Genomic DNA, 17944 nt, shown 5'->3' with positions numbered 1-17944 from the left:
AAGTGTAAAAGATCTTATACGCTTCAAGTGCGCATCAAAGCATTGGTGCTCTTTGATCGATGATCCATATTTCATCAAACGCCACCTCTCCCATTCCCTCAAAACCAAAACCAATCACTCCCTCCTTCTCCGTCACTATGAGTACAACTTCTTCTCCGTCAACTACGACTCAGGGGAAGCAATCCAAAGACTCAACCACCCAGTCGGTGAACAAAAAAGAGCCATTAAAATATTGGGTTCTTGCAATGGTTTGCTAGCTCTAATAGACGACAACGATAGAATATTTCTATGGAACCCTTCAACGAGAAAATTCCAGGTATTACCTTCCACTGAAATAGAGATTTCATCTCCATCGATTTGCTTTGAACGTTCAACTTTTTTACGGATTTGGGTACGATCCCATTTCTGATGACTACAAATTGGTTCGAATGGTCCAATTAATTGGAAAAAGTAATGGCAAATTGAATTCGGAAACTAAGGTGTACAGCTTGAGGAGAAATTGTTGGAGAAGGATTAAGGATTTCTGCTTTTATCTTTTATCAGCTCGAGAAATTGGATTTTTGGCTAACAACGCTTTACATTGGATGGTTTTTAAACCTCCCAAATCGGGGAAACAAGACCTTGTTGGTTTCGATCTCGGAACCGAGGAATTCCGTTTCCTTGAATTGCCGGATTTTTGTTTAGATAAGCTTTTTTGTTATGACATAAAAGCCATGGGAGGTTATATTTGTTTGACTGCAACTTATAGGGAAATCGATACTGTCGTGGTTGATGTATGGATAATGGAGGAATATGGGGTTAAAGAATCTTGGATTAAATTGATATCATGCTACCAACCCGAATTTATTCCAGATTCTCCATTTGCAGTACCTTTGGCTTTTTCAAAAAATGGTGACAAAGTTTTATTCAACATTTCTTACAAGTGCAGAATTTTTAACAATTGGTACAGTCTTATGGACAAGTTTGTGTGGTATGATTTGTGTGGCGAAAGGATTGAGAAAGTTGAGATTAGAGGTATTCCATCTGTATTTGAAGTGCACTTTTATGTTGAGAGCCTTGTCCCTATTAATGGTAATGCTGTAATGATCAACAATGAGATGCCCTAGAGGTAAATTTTCTTTATTTAATTGCATTTTTTTATGCTCATATAGATTTGCATTTATATTTGTATGGTGAAATTTAAATTTTCAAATATGTTATTGGTTTTTAAGTTGTTAGGCAATATTTTCATAATTAGATTAGTAGTTGAATCGGTCATGTTATTGATTCGATAAAATAAATAATTAAAAAATAATAAAAAAATAGATTCAGTTGGTCTTTATTTGCTTGTGGGTTAGTCCATTTAATGTCTCTCCCTAGATTGATATCTTGGTTCGATTCAAACAACCATGTTGTTTGAGATGATTTCTTGTCCAAGGCACTTCACTTGGTGCTATAATTAGAGAAATGATATGAGGGAATTAAATGTTAATTAAATTTGTTTCTAGAGCATTTAATATGAGTATTTTTAATATATGTTTTTTCGTATGTATTTAGAAGAATATTTATATATGGATATGCTAGAGAAGCCTGTGTTATTCCTAAACCCTAGAAATTAATTTAATTGCATTCTTTTATGTGCATTTCTCTTTGTATTTTGCAATGAATTTTCATTTATATTTTTTTTCATGTTGTTAGGGATGATTTATTGCTCAAGAAGTTTCAATTGGTGTTATAATTAGAGAAATTATACGAGGTAATTAAAGTTAAATGAAGTTTGTTTCTTGATTACTTTACTAGTATCGGATATAAGTATTTTTAATTAATGTTTTTATGTATTGGAGGATGGTATTATTATATTTATATTTGGATATGCTACATAAACACATGAATAATTGGAGCTTGATTGTAATTAGTTTGAACTAGTGGAAGAATTGGTTTGATAAAATGCAATCTTACCATTTTAATAATTTATATCTTTATAATTTTTAAATGATTAAATTAATTTTTATTATTTTTACGAGGAACAAAATATAATTTTATCATTACTAATTTAAAATCTTATAAATTATAAAAATTTAAATAAAAAGAATTTTCATTTTAGAGTGGAGCCAGAGCCCCTACCAGCCCTCCCATTGGCTCCACCCCTATTCAAAGTGAAAAGGTTGGTTGAGATCCCTATTAGTCCCTCCTAATGTTAGGCATGATTTCTAATTAAGTTATAAGTTCGCTTTTCAATTATTTTATGAATATTGGATATAACTATCTTTTTAATTATATTTATGTTTAGATATGTGTCGAAAGCACATGAATAATTAGAGTAGTATAACTCGATTGTAATTAATTATAATTAATATATAAATTAATTTATTTAAACGTTTTACTGAATTTATGTAACATTTCATACCTGACCCGGTTTTCGAATCTGACTTACAAAATGTTATAACCCTTGTCCTAGAAACTTCAATCAATCTGGCAACATATTATCTATTACACTCATAAATAGGTATCAACCACATTCAAAACATAATACACAAACATTTCTGAGTCTCACACAATCTTACGAATACTATTTAACGTAGTTGTAGATTAACCATATATAATTCTAAAAAGAGAGAATTCGATATTATTATCAGACCAGGCAAAAAGGTCAAAACAGTACCATTTTCGTTTCGTAGAGCCCCCATAGCCAACCGTAGAGAGAAAAATGACGACTGCTCATAAAACCAAATTGAACCACTCTCTCAATAAAGTGGAGAGCTTCTGTAAAGAAATTGTTTCACTTTTTTTCTATTTTTTTCTAATAATTATTGAATCAAATTAAAATCAACTTTAAAAGTTAAATTTATTAATAAGTCAATTTAAAAATATTACACAATCATTAAAATAATAGTGACTCAAAACAACGTTTTTGATAATGTTGGTTACGGAATTTAAAGTTTATATAGTTGAACCATCAAAATAGAAATACAAAATGGTATGGTGTCATTATTTGTTGATCTATCTAAAATTCTATTGCTTACGCCTTTGCTTTTATGTAAAACTGAACTCAATAATCTTTAATTTTCAATATAAAAAGTCATGACCAAAACAAAAATAATCGTAAATGTTAGTGATGAAATTGAAAATTTTGTAATTTGATAAGTAAAACAAAAACATGTTAATAATTGAGACCCTTTTTATTTTATGATAAATATAATCAATAATATAAGATATTGAATCTAATTAATATTTTTATTTTTATTTTAGTAACCAAAGAAATAATTGTAATTTTGTCACCCAACTTTTAAGACGCTTTTATTTTAATCATTCAAGTATTAAATCTCCAACAACGATTAATTAAATATGTTAAATTTACGATAAAAAAATTATATAACTATTTTAAAATTAGTATAATAATAAATTTACTCTCAGCGTATACCCGACTTTCATTAAATTTTGAATATGTGACATTTATCAAAAATCCGTTAATACTAGTGTTATAAATAAAGGGACTAAATTTCAAAAGCTCAAAAAGTAGAAAGACCGGAGACAAAATTAGACCAATTCGATTCACTACTAATTACAATAGCTGCTCCGTCAACTTCACCGGCGATTGATCCATGGTGGGAAAATGAAATGGAAAAAAAAATCTAAATATATATCCGATTAATCCCCACATTTCATGCTTTACTTGATCAAAAAACCATCATAACTCATGTTGATGAAACTATCAAATTAGTGTGAAACAAAAATCAATAAAAATTTCCTAAAAAAGAAGTTTTTTTGGATCCAAAACCCGAAAACATTGGATAAAATTGAACCCAAAACCTTGCTTCATGGATAAGTTAGGAACGAGTAAATGGCATTTGCAATGGCAGCTAAACAATTGGGTTCCGCTTTGTTCGCCTTTAATGGCGGCTTATCCTCTGAAAAACCAAAAAAATAAAATAAAATGAAAACAGTTAATCTATCGTGGATTCTATCTGGAAGATATTGTTTACCATTGATTTTTTTGATGAGTTCTTTTGGTTACCTCTTTGGGTCGGTTTCATTTTTTGGAGACCCACCTGAGTTTCGATCTTACCCAAGATCGGATTTTAGATCCCCTTCTTTTTCGTTACATCGACTTAAAAATTTTCTTCATTTAGATTGAACTAAGAAACCCTTCACATATATATATTATATAATATAATGTAATCTATATAAATATATATGTCGATGTTTAAGGTTTGGGGAGGTGAAATCCGAATTCAGGTTGAGATTTAGAGTGTGGGATTTTTGGATTAATGGGGATTTGTATTAGCAGTAATAAACAGAAGCTGAACCAACTTAAACACGGCCAATCTCGCAGGAAGAAGAGTCCAGGTTTATTATAAATTCCATTTTCTCATTTTTATTTTTTTGATTTGGAACTTTGGGTTTGTTTTTTCATGGTGAAATTTTGTTATGTTATTTCAGTTGTTTTTTGAAAGTTTTGTTGTGACATTTGTTTTAAGTTTATATTGTTTGATGAAATCTGGACTTGGAAAATGTTATGTTTATTTTATTTTATTTTTTTGTTCAAATGGGGAGTGGCAGTGTGGAAAGCTTTTATATGTATAATGTTATTATGAGATTAATTGTAGAAGAAAACTAGAGGAGTCATGAGAATTGATTGATTAGGATACTGACTTCTGGTCGTGCCTTGTGTGACCGATAATGAGGATGAATTTTGATGTTTCCGGTATGATCATGTTCGCGAGGGCTTAATTTAAGCACTCATGAATATGATCGTATCAGTTTCATGCTTAGAAAACCAGAGGAATCATGACAATTAGTTGAATGAACAGAGTTTGAGAACTAGTGAACTGAGACTGATTTCCAGTCATGCCTTATGTGACCGGAGGATGAATTTCAATGTTTCCGATATGAGCAGGTTCGCGAGGGCTTAATTTAAGCGTTCTTGAATATGATCATATCAGTTTCATGCTTAGAAAACTAGAGGAATCATGACAAATTGTTGAGTGAATAGAGTTTGAACAAGCTAGAACTAGTGAACTGAGACTGATTTCCCATTTGGCCTTGTGTGACCAATCTTTTGAAAATCATATAGAATCATTGAATGAGGATCAATTTTGATGTTTCCTGTATGATCATATGCACGAGGGCTTAATTTAAGCGATCTTGAATATGATCGTATCAGTTTCATGGTTACTAGAGAAATCATTATAATCAGTCGATTGAATTTAGTTTGAATAAGCTAGAACTAGTGAACTGAGACTGATTTCCAATTCTACCTTGTGTCATGTGTGACCAGAGGATGAATTTTCCGATACGACCATGTTTGCAAGGGCTTAATTAAGCACTCGTGAATATGATTGTATCAGTTTCATGCTTAGGAAACTAGAGGAATCCTAAAAACTAGTTGATTGAATAGAGTTTGAACAAAGCAAGAACTAATGACCCGAGACTGATATCTGATTCTGCCTTGTGTGACCAATCTTTTGAAAACTGTATAGAATCATTGAATGAGGATGATTGATGCTTCTGTTATGATCATGTTCTCACGAAGGCTTAAATTAAGCGCTCATGAATATGATCGTATAAGAACACTAGAGGAATCATTGACTATTAGTAACTGAATAGAGTTTGAACAACCTAGAACTAGTGGAACTGAGAGCAATTTCTGATTTTGCCTTGTTTGACCTATAATTGTTTTTTTTAAACCCGTACAGAATTATCAGACTGAGGATGAATTTTGATATTTCTCATATGATCATACTCACAAGGGCATAATTAAGTGCTCGTGAAGACAATCGTATCAATTTCATGCTTGAATCTTTTCATATAAGTTTATAGAATATTTCTTTTAACATAAACAACTTCAAACTGAGGACTTAAAACTACTTTATTTCTGACAGAAATAAGAACAGAAACGCAGGGATCAAATGAAACCGAAACCCAAACCGTCGTTCCTTTGACACCTGCCAGGGATGTCAAAGATCTACGGCAGCATCCTGGATATGACAATGTTTGCATATTAACATATGAGGAGACAAGGTTGGCTACAAACGAATTCCAGCCGGACCATATCATCGGCGAAGGAGGATTCGGGGTTGTTTATAAAGGAGTCATAGATGAGAAGGTGAAGGCTGGTTACCCAACTACGGTAGTCGCCGTTAAGGAGCTTAATCCTGATGGGTTCCAAGGTGATAGGGAATGGCTGGTAAATCCAATCTCCTTGTATTATTCTCTTTTAATCTGAGGTGTTACTGTTTTATTTATTCTATCCCTAAATATATGAATACTTAGTAAAAAGTTTCATAGCTAGGAAAACTTTTCATCCTAGGTTACTCGGACTCGAGTGTGAATGTCAGGTCATTTTTTTTAACTTCTTTTCATGTATTTGAAGAATCATTTCTTTATACCTATATCCAAAACATGTCGGACACGTTTAGTTAAAGTTCCTTCTAGCTGGAGAAGAATGCTCATACATATGGTCGGATGCTGTTGTACTATTATTCTGATTATAAGATAGAGATCATGTTATTTCGACTTCTCATTTTTGTTATGGACAAATATATGTAAAAACTTGGATAAAATTAAACAAATCTGTTCAAATACATATTCTGGCTTTTAGCACTCTCACCCAAATTTGAGTAACAGCTGTTTAGAGTTGATATTTTTCTCAACTTTATGGATTCAACCATAATTGGGTGGGTCGGGTTAGTTGTGATTCGAAACAATTTAAATTTAGTCAATTTGGGTTTTCAAATTTCAAATTCAATTTTAAGTTTGGGCCAATTTCGACTTCGAGTCATTCAAGTATAGATCATTTCAAATTCAGGTAATTTCATGTTTAGACCATTCGTACTATTGCAAGTTTATGTCATTTTGGGTTCAAGTCATTTTAAGTTATTTGTTCAGATTTTTTTGAGTTTGGGTGGTTTGAACCGATCAAATTGGACTTTCAAGTTAAGGTTTGAATTGTTTTATGTTTTGCAGGCTGAAGTCAACTATTTAGGGCAATTCAGCCATCCAAATCTTGTGAAGCTCGTCGGATACTGTTGTGAAGGTGATCATCGATTGCTTGTCTATGAATACATGGAAAGTGGAAGCCTCGAAAGACATCTTTTTCGAAGTAAGTGGTAGGATAGAACAAGTGATTTTTAAGTCAATAGGAAAAAAGGAAATAAATTCCATCATGAAACTTATTTAAAAACCTCCTTTACTTTAGCCTATTTGTAAAGCAAATTGAAGTGATACAATGTTCCTCAGATTTAAGAGTAAATGTCAGGTGCGGATATGTGCCCATCACTTGCTCCTCCAAGCATTACTAGGATTATATTCATTTATAATTTGGACTAAACCTACCGACCCAACAGGTTGAATTGGGAATTGATTGGTTTGATGATTTAATTCTATAGGTTGGGCGAGCTTCAACCAAAAAATTAGAGAACTAGACAAAACCAATAAAAACTAAAAACTAAAGAGCTAATTCATCTAATTCAACTTAGTGAAACAAAAACAAGAGATCCAACCGATTCAACCTTCGATTTGTTTTCTTTTCAATCATGATGTGTATATAGTTCCTTCGGCATTCCTTTGATTCAATGATTGGTTAATAATATTGGAGTAAGTAGTAGATATGTTGCTCTGATATCCATATCCAACTTATTCGAGCATGAACAAAGGATATGATTTTTCAAATACATTAAAAAAGATAAACATAATCATATCCGGTAATCACACTCGAGCCAAATAATAAAAATTACTAGAAAAAATATATGCTAAAAGGTATTTGCACCATGCATGCATGTCAAATAAAGAGCATATCTTTTGTTATTTACCATATTTATTGCTGGTTGTTAGGAACCGATTGTAGTTTGACTTGGTCGAAAAGAATGAGGATTGCTTTAGGTGCGGCAAAAGGGCTTGCTTTCCTTCATGGTGCCGGAAGACCTGTCATATACCGAGACTTCAAGTCATCCAACGTCTTGCTCGATGCGGTTATTCATCTTTCCCCTTTGTTATTCAATGTTATTAGGTTTCACTCGGGCTTGGTGTTGTGAGTATTAGATACAAGTATGTTCAATTTAGAAAACCCTTAATCTAAATGTGTCTAGGACACAAGTAATCAAAGTATCCATTTAGTATGCATTCTCTTTTTAGGATTTTAGTTTCCGTCACTAAAAATGCATGTAAAATGTAGGACTTTAATGCAAAGTTGTCGGACTTTGGACTCGCAAAGGATGGGCCAATGGGAGACCAAACCCATGTTTCAACACGAGTGATGGGGACACACGGTTATGCTGCTCCTGAATATGTTATGACTGGTTAGTAACAAGCAAGAAAGTGAGAGAATAGTTTTATACAGAACTGCTAATTGGATTGAATTATACATTAAAATTTTCAGGTCAAATTAGGTTTTAAATTTTATAAAACATTTCACTTCAGGCCATTTTCAAGTGCAGGTCAATTTGAGATTTCCTTAATCTCGAATAGAATCTATTTAAATTTTGGGTTCAGGTCATTCTATTTTGAGGATCAGTTTTACATGTTCATATCATTTAATGTTCTAATTTGTTGAGGTTTGAGACATTTCTAGTTACTTGGATCATTTCTGAGTTTGGGTTTATTAAGTGTTGGTTGTTGAATTTTTATGGTGAAGTCCAGTTAGATTGGATTTAAATTCGAGTTTATCAAGTTTTGGTTAAGATTGACAGGTCTAGTTTACTCATGATGTCATGTTATGTCGATACTAATCAATGACAATAGCTAACCAAGTTGCGGTACTGACATGAACAGGCCATTTAACAGCAAGGAGCGATGTCTACGGGTTCGGAGTAGTATTACTGGAATTGCTGATCGGACGAAGAGTGATGGATAAGGGAAAGCTTGGCCCAGAGAGTAACCTAGTCGAGTGGGCTCGACCACTCTTGAACCATAAAAAGAAGCTTATAAAGATCCTAGACCCTAAAATGGAAAGACAATTCTCACCTAGATCTGCACTGAAAGTAGCCCATTTGGCCTACCTATGCCTTAGTGAAAACCCAAAAGGACGACCTCTAATGAGCCAAGTGGTCGAATGTCTCGAGACGATTCAGGTAAAAGATATTAACCAAGAAGAGGCATTGCTTCTCAAAGGGTCTCGCCACGGCGTTGGAACCGTAAATGAAGTTCCCCGTAAGTCCCCCAGGACAATTACGAGAAAGAGAAATCCTAATAGAAGTGCAAGTTACAAAGATGGATGCAAACAAAGAAACGAACCTGGAAAAGGGAGAAGCCAAAGTGAACCCCCAACAAAGGTTCATCTTTCCGAGCCATCGAGTTCTGAAGCCGAAGATAAGGTAGAAAATGTAGCTGAAGTGTCTAGCAAAAGAATTACCTGAGAGCTGCCATTTCCACTTGCAGTGGAAGATATTTGAGCTGGTTCTCTAATAGTGCCTGGATCTTTGCCCATTAGTCCTTACCATTTTGGGAATGGTGGGGAAGATTGGTCAGCAAGTATTGGTCTCAAATGGTAGGTCAATTTGTGCTGGCATGGCTTCTGTACTTTGTAAGTTTTGCATCCCAACATTTCTTTCACTTGAATTAAATGATAAATTATAATTTAAGCAAACCAAATCCCCACACCCCCCATAAAAAAGAACTTCTATTTTCCAATTTACTCACCTATGTTTTCACTAGCAAAGTGGCCTACTATCAAGTTCGGCCTCAATCCAATGACTTGGATTCAATCTTTGGGCTTCGGGTTTAAGCCATTCGGTAACCTTTTTTTTCTTGAAAAATCTGAGTTCGGATTCGTGATTAGGAGGCCGTGAATTCCTTTCGGGTGAAAATTGGGGTTCATCGGCCACCGGCAAACGGACCTTTGTATCACTATCAAGTGATCAGTTTCCAGGGCATACATCCTGTCATCTCCAACTTGTTCTAAACCAATAGTTAACACCAATATTTAATAACCGGACTGATAGTCGACCGTGTCAGATCACTAATTTCTAATTCAATTGTCAGTATGAAAATATATTAAGAATTTATAAAATTAGTTCAACCAATTTAATTGCTGATTTTGTTCCCATTTTCTGTTTTTCATTGGTTTCAAGCGGTTCAGTCAAAGACTGGTTAAACCCGTATGTCTAGACTGATATACCAGTAACCGGTTAGTTCTCGGTCCGGTTCAGAAAACATCGGTTAACACATCTTATATCGAACTCTTGTTTAGAAATTGTATCTCAAAACGAACATTTTAGCTCTCTGGAAAAACAGATAAGCATAGACTAGCAAAGAGACAAATACTGGGAAGATTGGAAACTTGCTGAAGAATTTTTAACAAGCTAATACCTAATAACCAAAACAAGTTAAACAATCCACATGCACTACTGCAATAAAAGACAGAGGGTACCTGAACAGATGAATTATAGAATACTTCGTAAAGATGGACCTTTATACAGCAAAAACAATCGGGACAAGGGACAAAGCATATACCGCTTAGTGCTGTTCTTCCGATGAACCGAACAAGAGCAGAATTTTTGTTCAACGATTTCATAACTATGAGCACTTCCCTGTTAATAAAGAAAAAATATACATCAAGAACTAACAAGTGAATTTACTTTCTTGAAAGCAACTATATTGACAAACGATAATTATTCTGTCCACTGCTAGTGGAGTAAAAAAATTCCACAAGCAGGTCTAAGAAAATGCCAAGTGTCTTTTTTAATTCTTAAATATTATTTTATTATACCTAAAAAGAAATGGCATCAACCCAGACCCACTTTTGGAGCTTTTTACTCCACTGGCATTGTATAGGATAATAACCCTTGACAATGCCAAGTATGCAGTAATAAGTTGTCACATAAAGGAATGGTATATTGGCATAGCCTTGAGTAAACATCAAGAAACTGACATTTAGTCGGGAAATCTTAAAAGTGAAAGCAAATACTATTGTGATAAAATAGAAAATGACAATGGTAAGCTACAAACTAATGGAGATGTCTTTCATATCTAAAGGACATAAATTTGAAGTCTTATTTGAGGATACATGAATCAAGATCAAGCACAATTATGAACTACGAGTCCTCTCAAATCCTTTCAGCGATTTTTATTTTTTACTATTTCCTCTTTCCCATTTTGCATGGGAGGAGTAGATTCAGGAAATTCAGAAACAGGGAAGCTGTTCTCTCTACTCTAGCCTGGGTGACAAATGAAATCAAACACAAGCATATTTACTTACCCCATTCTTGGTGGAACCTTATTGCCAGTGATGTAACTGATCTTCTTTCGGCAGGATTAGAAAATTCCATGTTCATGGCCTCCTGAATTGCAGATAAAATCTCCCTTCTTACTTTAGCAGAGGGAATAAGGAGATTTGGTCCATGTATAGCACTCAAATCAACCACCTAAAAACCAAGGATCATAGTGGGTTAAAAGTACTGCTTGAAAACATAGAAATTTCATGTATCAAATTTGAGTGATAAGCCACTACAAGGCTCAAGACAAGACAAGCCAAATTATCACACAGAACAAGAGCATTAACCCGTCACCACAGCTTTTATGATTTTGACTTTCAAGATTATTAGAAAAACATCTTTGATGGTTGATAGTATTTCTTACAGGTAATATGTTTAAGACATCAAGAAACATTTTTTGTCAGGTAATATGTTTAATACTAAACCAAGAGAATAATTTTTCTTAACTTGAAGTTTGAAGGTGTATAAATAGCATTACTGGAAAAAATGGAAAAAATTAGAGGGGCAATTAATAAAATGATAGAACTTTAGAGAGAAAATAGAAAACAACCATGTTCGTCAAGTACTCACCCTTGGACGGCCATACACAGTTACAATGCCTAGGCAATCAAGTGGAAAAGCAAGATAAGTAGGGCACAAGTGCACAACATTACTGACCAGACAACATGCATGAATGTTTTTAACAATATTAAAGGCCATATCATTAGGTTCTATTATATATCTCAAAGGAACAGATATAAACCTATCATCTTCCAGAATGTGATAAATAATCATGTATATCAGGAGTCTGAATAATATGATCTATAACTTGCCTGCTGCAACCATGGGATAATACAGTTCATAAACCTCTGTTCCAAGAGGTATGATGCCAAAGTACTGAGAATATTGTAGACATTCTTTTGGGAGAGACTTTCTAGAACAGGACCAGTTCTATCAAGAAGCTCAATGAGGACAATTTCATCTCCAGAAGATAGAGCTTTTGCATACGCAGAGTCTAGGTCCCCTTGGCATAGAAGACTTTTCACATGTTGCCATAGACCATCTTTGTTGTCTGGATACTTCTGTCTGCCACTCACATTTGGAATGGAAGAACAAGTAGAGGCAGCTTCACTTTTTCTGATATGGCCAATGCCTTGTCCCCCATGCCCAGAGCTTTTGTGCACTTCCTTCCCAGTTGGATTTCTACAAAATTTTACAGTATGATTAGTCCATATCTCCATGCCCTGCTTTGCACAATTGGGTGACCTATTTCTACCAAGTGTTTTTTCCTCCCAAACATCAGAATTCTTCACTGACAGCAAAGAAGATTGTCTGTTACAAATATCTACGGAAGCCCTTGGAGTGCACGAAGACAGTCTGGAAGAAGCACCTTCACCCTGCTTCTCAAGTCTGGAATTCACCAAACCAGGATGCTTCCCTCCCTGCATAACGTCTTGCACCATACGATCTACTACATGTTCTAAACTTAAGACCTTTGACTGTAGCATGGACATGCTATCCATTATACCAGTTGAAAACACCTAAAAAAAATAAAATTCATAATATAATTCTTTGCAATGAAAAGGTTAATATCAGCCGTGGAGCAATTACAACTGGAAGAATACTTTTTCAAACATAGAGATAGAAAATAAAAAAACTCAAGACCTCTAGATAATACAAATAGTGCTCAGTTTGAATTGGGGCCTAGGATTAATGGACAGAATAGGATGAGACAAGATCAGTGAGTATAATGACTCATATGCTCCAGATTTCAACTTTATATTCTTCAAAAGTATAAAATCTGCCAAGGTCAGTCCTTCATAGTGATGAAATCTGCACATTGGAAAGCATAATGTTTTGCGCCTATTGTCTATTGAGATTTACCTGGAGAAGATCCATCATGCTGGACTGCTTGCTGTCAATCTCCGAAAGCTGTTTCTGAATGCCAACAATTTTATTCTCAATCCGTGAACAACACATTGAAACGGTCTCCGGACTTGATTCATTGACTGCTGAATCAAGACTTCTGCGGTCCCTAATTTTTCCAGAGCACACACCATCTTCTTCATTACTAACTTCTTCACCTGCAAACCGCTGGCTTCGTCCCATAGACTTCTGCCAATGTCCCTCAGCTATATGGTCATGAGCAACAGTTACAAACTTGGACCCAAAGTTGTCACTAAGAAGGTTAGACACCGAAGAACACTCTTGTTTGTCATCCACTGGGACAAACTCATACCCTATATCTTGTGTACTTGTAGTGTCCGGCATCATTCTATCCAGTGTCTTGGTGATAGTGCTTCCTTCAGATTCTTCATTCTGAAGGTCTGGTAAAGAAACATTATGTTTCTCTGAAACAGAAATTTCAATATGCCAATCATCATCTTTGCAATGTTGAGGGTCTTGGACATAATTCTGAGATGTCTTTCTAACAGACAGAGGTATCCTTCTTATAGCTGGGTTTGTAGTAACTTTCTTCCCTGAGACATCTTTCCAACAAGAGTCATTGTTACTTGTTATGTCACTGGAATCACCTCCACAGAAGTTTTCTGCAGAAAGTATAAACAAGCAAATAGGAGCATTAAGAAGAGGGAAGAGACTAGTAACATAAACAAAATATCACCATATCATATTTAGTCAAATTTAGACTTCTTCCTAATCCAGCTGCAGAAGCTACTTAATGAGACTAGTTTATCATAATCAAATGCCACCTAAACTATATATGATATGTGAAAAAAATTCAGAAGGTAAGATTCTGTACAAATAAAGAGTAAACGGCACCAGCTCCTAAACCTTTTACATAAGATCCAGCCTCAGAAGGTTCAGAAGTATCAGGTCCGGGAATGCTTCTCCAGTACTGAAGGGCATGCAGTACTGTGTCCCTAACTGGTTTGACCTATAAGAGACAAGAACCTAATAATATGGTACAATCAATGAGCAAATTCCCTAGAGTAAAAGTCCTTAACAAATTCTAACCTTGTCAAAACGACAAGACTCAAGGGAACGGATGCAAGAAGCCCTGAAAGATCCCAGAAAAGAAGCACCACTTGAAGCAATCTCCCCCAATGCTACAGAAGCAGCTTTGCGTGTTGTCCAGTCACTGTTTTTGAGGGCTTCTTGAATGCTAGCCATTGCTGCCGCGAGAAGACTTTGTGTTGTAGCACCACCTGCCTGGAATGAACATTAAAATGCAAGTTTTACCATAATTTAAGCAGGTATATTATAAACAATAGACAGAAAACAATGATAAAGAAGGAGCATCAGATAAAACCAACTCCATTATTGAAACAGTAACAACTTATATGTAACTTGCTGTGTCATTTCTTAGACATCCAAGCTAAAACTAACCTGAATAATGCTTCTGTTTAACTCAATTACTGATGATTTTGCCATTAAGTGTGGATTCTTGAGCAATTTTATGGTCCGACTCAACATCCGCTGCAAAATGGAAACTGGAGGATCATGGGTATTGTCAATGACCCTTGCCAAGCACAATGCTGCACCCGATTGCACATGCTTACTCTGTTCACCTAATGCTTCAAAAAGTGGCTTCACCAACGTAACAAAAACTCCATTATTATCATCTTCATGATTACTCAATTTTGAAGCCAAAACACCAATTGTTTCATGGCAAGCATCCCTCACAACTGAGTCTGGGTCCTTAAGCCTCTTAACAATGCTAGCAACCATCTTACTTAGGTATGGAAGAATGAGGCCCTGATGAAATCTAGCTAATGTAGCCATCAACCTGACAGATTCCTTTCTAACAGCACTCTTCTGCTCTGAATCAGTATCCAATATACACGACAAAAATGGGGAAATCTTATCTGGTGTTAAACATTCTGCTGTTTTCTCAAGCTCATCAACTCCTAGTTGATATGTATCCCTATCAGCTAACTTGTTCAGCGCAAGATTCACCTTATTCTTTAGCTCAAAAGCTACCTGTTGTGAGTTGATCTTAGAGGGTCCTTTGGCTTTCCTATGCATGTGTGCCTTCATCTTGTTACCGATTATCAAGCTATTTTCACAGGGTTAAAGAGTTTAAAGGATGCACCGCTGCTCGTAACATGAATTTGCAAAGAGAAAAGGCAAACAGGAAAACAATGTAAGAATTCTTCATAGCAATAAAAGTTTCAAGTATTTATATAGTAAGAAAGAGTAAAACAACATGGAAAACTAGAAACAGTAAACACCATTTTCCATTCCCATTACAATAAATGTTGGAAGAAAAAACAAAAGGAGAAAAGGAAACAATAACTGATCTTATAAAGAGAATTACAGTAGTTAAAACCATTCTGAAAGTGACAAAACACGAAACCCTTTTTTGAAAAATAAAATAAAATAGGAAAACTCTAAAGTCCAAACCCTAGAACAACACAAAACCCTGGCTTAAATTGAAACCAAGAAAGCACCGATTTCAAGATATCCATTTCCTTTCTCTTTTTCTTTCCTTAGATTTTCCTGTTAAACAAACAGAAACTTCATAAACTCTCAACCAAAAGAAACTCTAAACCCCAGCTTAAATTGAAACCAGCAGGACATCGATTTCAATCTTTCCATTTCCTTCCTCTCTTTCTTTAGCTTAGATTTTTTTTTGATAGAATAGATTTTCTTGTTAAACAAACAGAAACTTAATAAAATGTCAACCTAAAAAAAAAAAGCTCTAAGCCCCAGCAACTTAAGATCACCAATTTCAAAATTTCCACTTCCTTTTTCCATTTTTCCTTAGACTTTCTTGTTAAACAAACAAAAACTTCATAAAATGTCTACCATAAGCTCACTTAGTAACAAAGTATAGAATACTAAAACAAGGACGAGAAACAACATCATTTTACAGCAACGAAAACAAAAATTGAAGGTTTAGCAACTTACTCCCAAAACACCAGAAAAAAAAAATCTGTGAACGAAGCTCCAAAGCTGATTAACCTGAAAAAATAAAAATTAAAAAAAAAAGACAAATTTTAAATTTAAAAAATATATATTAATTTTTTTAAATTGAAAAAGGCACGAATCTCAGAGTGAGCTGAGAGAGAAAATAAAATTTGAAGAAAAGCTTACCCGTTGTCTGCTCTGCACAAATCACAAATGAATTTTTCCGTGCCTTGTGTTTTCCTTTTTTGCATTTGGCTTTGGCTTCAGTTTTCGCGCCTATACTGTGTGTTTCGAATTTTTGGGGAGCATTTTAACTGTGCGTGACCTTTGATTTCCTCCAAGTGTCCTTTTTGACGGCTTCGATCGTCTTTTCTCCTCTGCGTTCAAATTTTTTTATTGATAATGATATATTGCATGAATATGCGTATTTTGATTCTATTTAAATGGTTAAAATATGTAATAGGTCCATGTACTATTTACAATTTCAGAATTTAGTCTCTTTACTTTTTAAATTTTAGAATTTAGGTCCGATTATTAACACTATTAAATTTTTTATTAAATCTTTTGGTGTAATATTTTGAAATAAAAAAATATTCACTTGATAGTAATGTAATTAAAATAAATTTAGCCCTCTACTTTTCAAATTTTAACATTCAGGTCTAGTTTTTAACACCGATTTTTTATTAAATTTGTTGATGTGACTTTTAAAATAAAATAAAACTTATTTAGTGACCATATAACTAAAGCAATAACGTGTAATAAACTTTAATTTAATAAAATAATTTTAACAATATTATAAGTTGAAATTGAATTTTAAAATTTAAAAAGTAAAAATATTAAATTCCTAAAATAAAAATATAAAGACTAAATTCTAAATTTGTGAAGAGTACATAAATTTATGTCATATTTTAACCTTTTGATAATATTTTAAATATATAATTGAGTTAATATAACATTTGGTACTATAACTTGTCACCTTTTTCTAATTTAGTATCTAAGTTTTTTCAATGGAATACATCAATTTGACAAATGTGATACAAATTACCCCAATACACTAAAGGCGTATCGGTTACTTCTGTCACCATATTAAAAATAAACATCATTAATATATTGGAATAACATGTATCATATTTGTCAAATTAAGGCACCACATTAAGTACAAAAAAAAAATGTCAATTTCGGGAACCGAATATATATTTTTTTTTGGGTGAAAAGATAGTCTAAAGGAAAAACACGAGATTACAAAGAAGAACTAGGGAATAAGGAACCCCTAGCAATATCATCTTCTAAAGTTTCTTGAATCTCCAATGGTGAGTTTTCAAATAAGTATAGATCTTCCTCATTTGCAAAGGCCATTTTAGCTAGGATGTCCGTTGCTTGATTATCTTCTTTATGAATGTGTCGTATGAACCACCTTTCTTATTGAGATAAAATATGTTGAATTCTCTTAACAAAAGAGATACCAAATGTTATATTAAACCTATAAAATTATACTCAATATTTATAGTAAATTTAATGTTGATGTCAATTTTAACTTTCAAATAATTATCATTAAATTTTATAATTTAATTTGAAATCTGTAAAATAATTTTGTATTATTAAATTCCAACATTCAACAAATTTATTCAATTCATATGTGAATAATAATACTAGTAATTAATGATTGTTTTAATAACAGTAAATAACAAATTTGAATTTACAAAAATAATACATGTAAAAATATTTTAAAATTTTATATTTTTCCTTGTTATAATATTGAGGAGGAGGAAAAGAATGTTAAAATTTGAACTCAGTATTATATAAAAGTCAAATAAAAGCTTTAACCATTGCTTTAAACAAGTTTTGGTCCGTCAATTTCATATTGTAGCGACGTAAAATTTTAGTTTCGGTCGCTAATTGAGGCA

At 33.6% G+C, this 17944-nt stretch overlaps 2 protein-coding genes and 1 long non-coding RNA gene across 3 annotated transcripts; 2 read left to right on the top strand and 1 right to left on the bottom strand.

The window, feature by feature from the left end:
* Window positions 1-617: 617 nt before the first annotated feature.
* LOC128296571 (uncharacterized) lies at window positions 618-1949 on the top strand. Its single transcript, XR_008287205.1, has 2 exons — window positions 618-1108; window positions 1678-1949. It is a non-coding gene; the product is annotated as an uncharacterized LOC128296571 (long non-coding RNA).
* A 1637-nt stretch (window positions 1950-3586) lies between these two features.
* Window positions 3587-9592, top strand: LOC108460185 (probable serine/threonine-protein kinase PBL17). Its single transcript, XM_017759562.2, has 6 exons — window positions 3587-4326; window positions 5862-6166; window positions 6946-7081; window positions 7813-7949; window positions 8153-8276; window positions 8749-9592. Exons 1-6 carry the CDS (start codon window positions 4248-4250, stop codon window positions 9330-9332), a joined length of 1365 nt encoding a protein of 454 aa, XP_017615051.1. The 5' UTR covers window positions 3587-4247; the 3' UTR covers window positions 9333-9592.
* Window positions 9593-9976: 384 nt separating this feature from the next.
* On the bottom strand, window positions 9977-16450 carry LOC108460179 (TORTIFOLIA1-like protein 2). The gene is made up of 9 exons (XM_017759558.2): window positions 16227-16450; window positions 16041-16094; window positions 14517-15224; window positions 14145-14339; window positions 13962-14064; window positions 13053-13717; window positions 12002-12709; window positions 11174-11339; window positions 9977-10505 (listed from the first exon to the last, which is right to left on the bottom strand). Exons 3-9 carry the CDS (start codon window positions 15165-15167, stop codon window positions 10492-10494), a joined length of 2502 nt encoding a protein of 833 aa, XP_017615047.1. The 5' UTR covers window positions 15168-15224; window positions 16041-16094; window positions 16227-16450; the 3' UTR covers window positions 9977-10491.
* Between the last annotated feature and the right edge of the window lie 1494 nt (window positions 16451-17944).

The sequence above is a fragment of the Gossypium arboreum genome, chromosome 8, assembly GCF_025698485.1.
Source record: "Gossypium arboreum isolate Shixiya-1 chromosome 8, ASM2569848v2, whole genome shotgun sequence".
In the NCBI taxonomy this organism is placed as follows: Eukaryota; Viridiplantae; Streptophyta; class Magnoliopsida; order Malvales; family Malvaceae; genus Gossypium; species Gossypium arboreum.
This window is presented reverse-complemented; position numbering and strand designations above follow the sequence as displayed.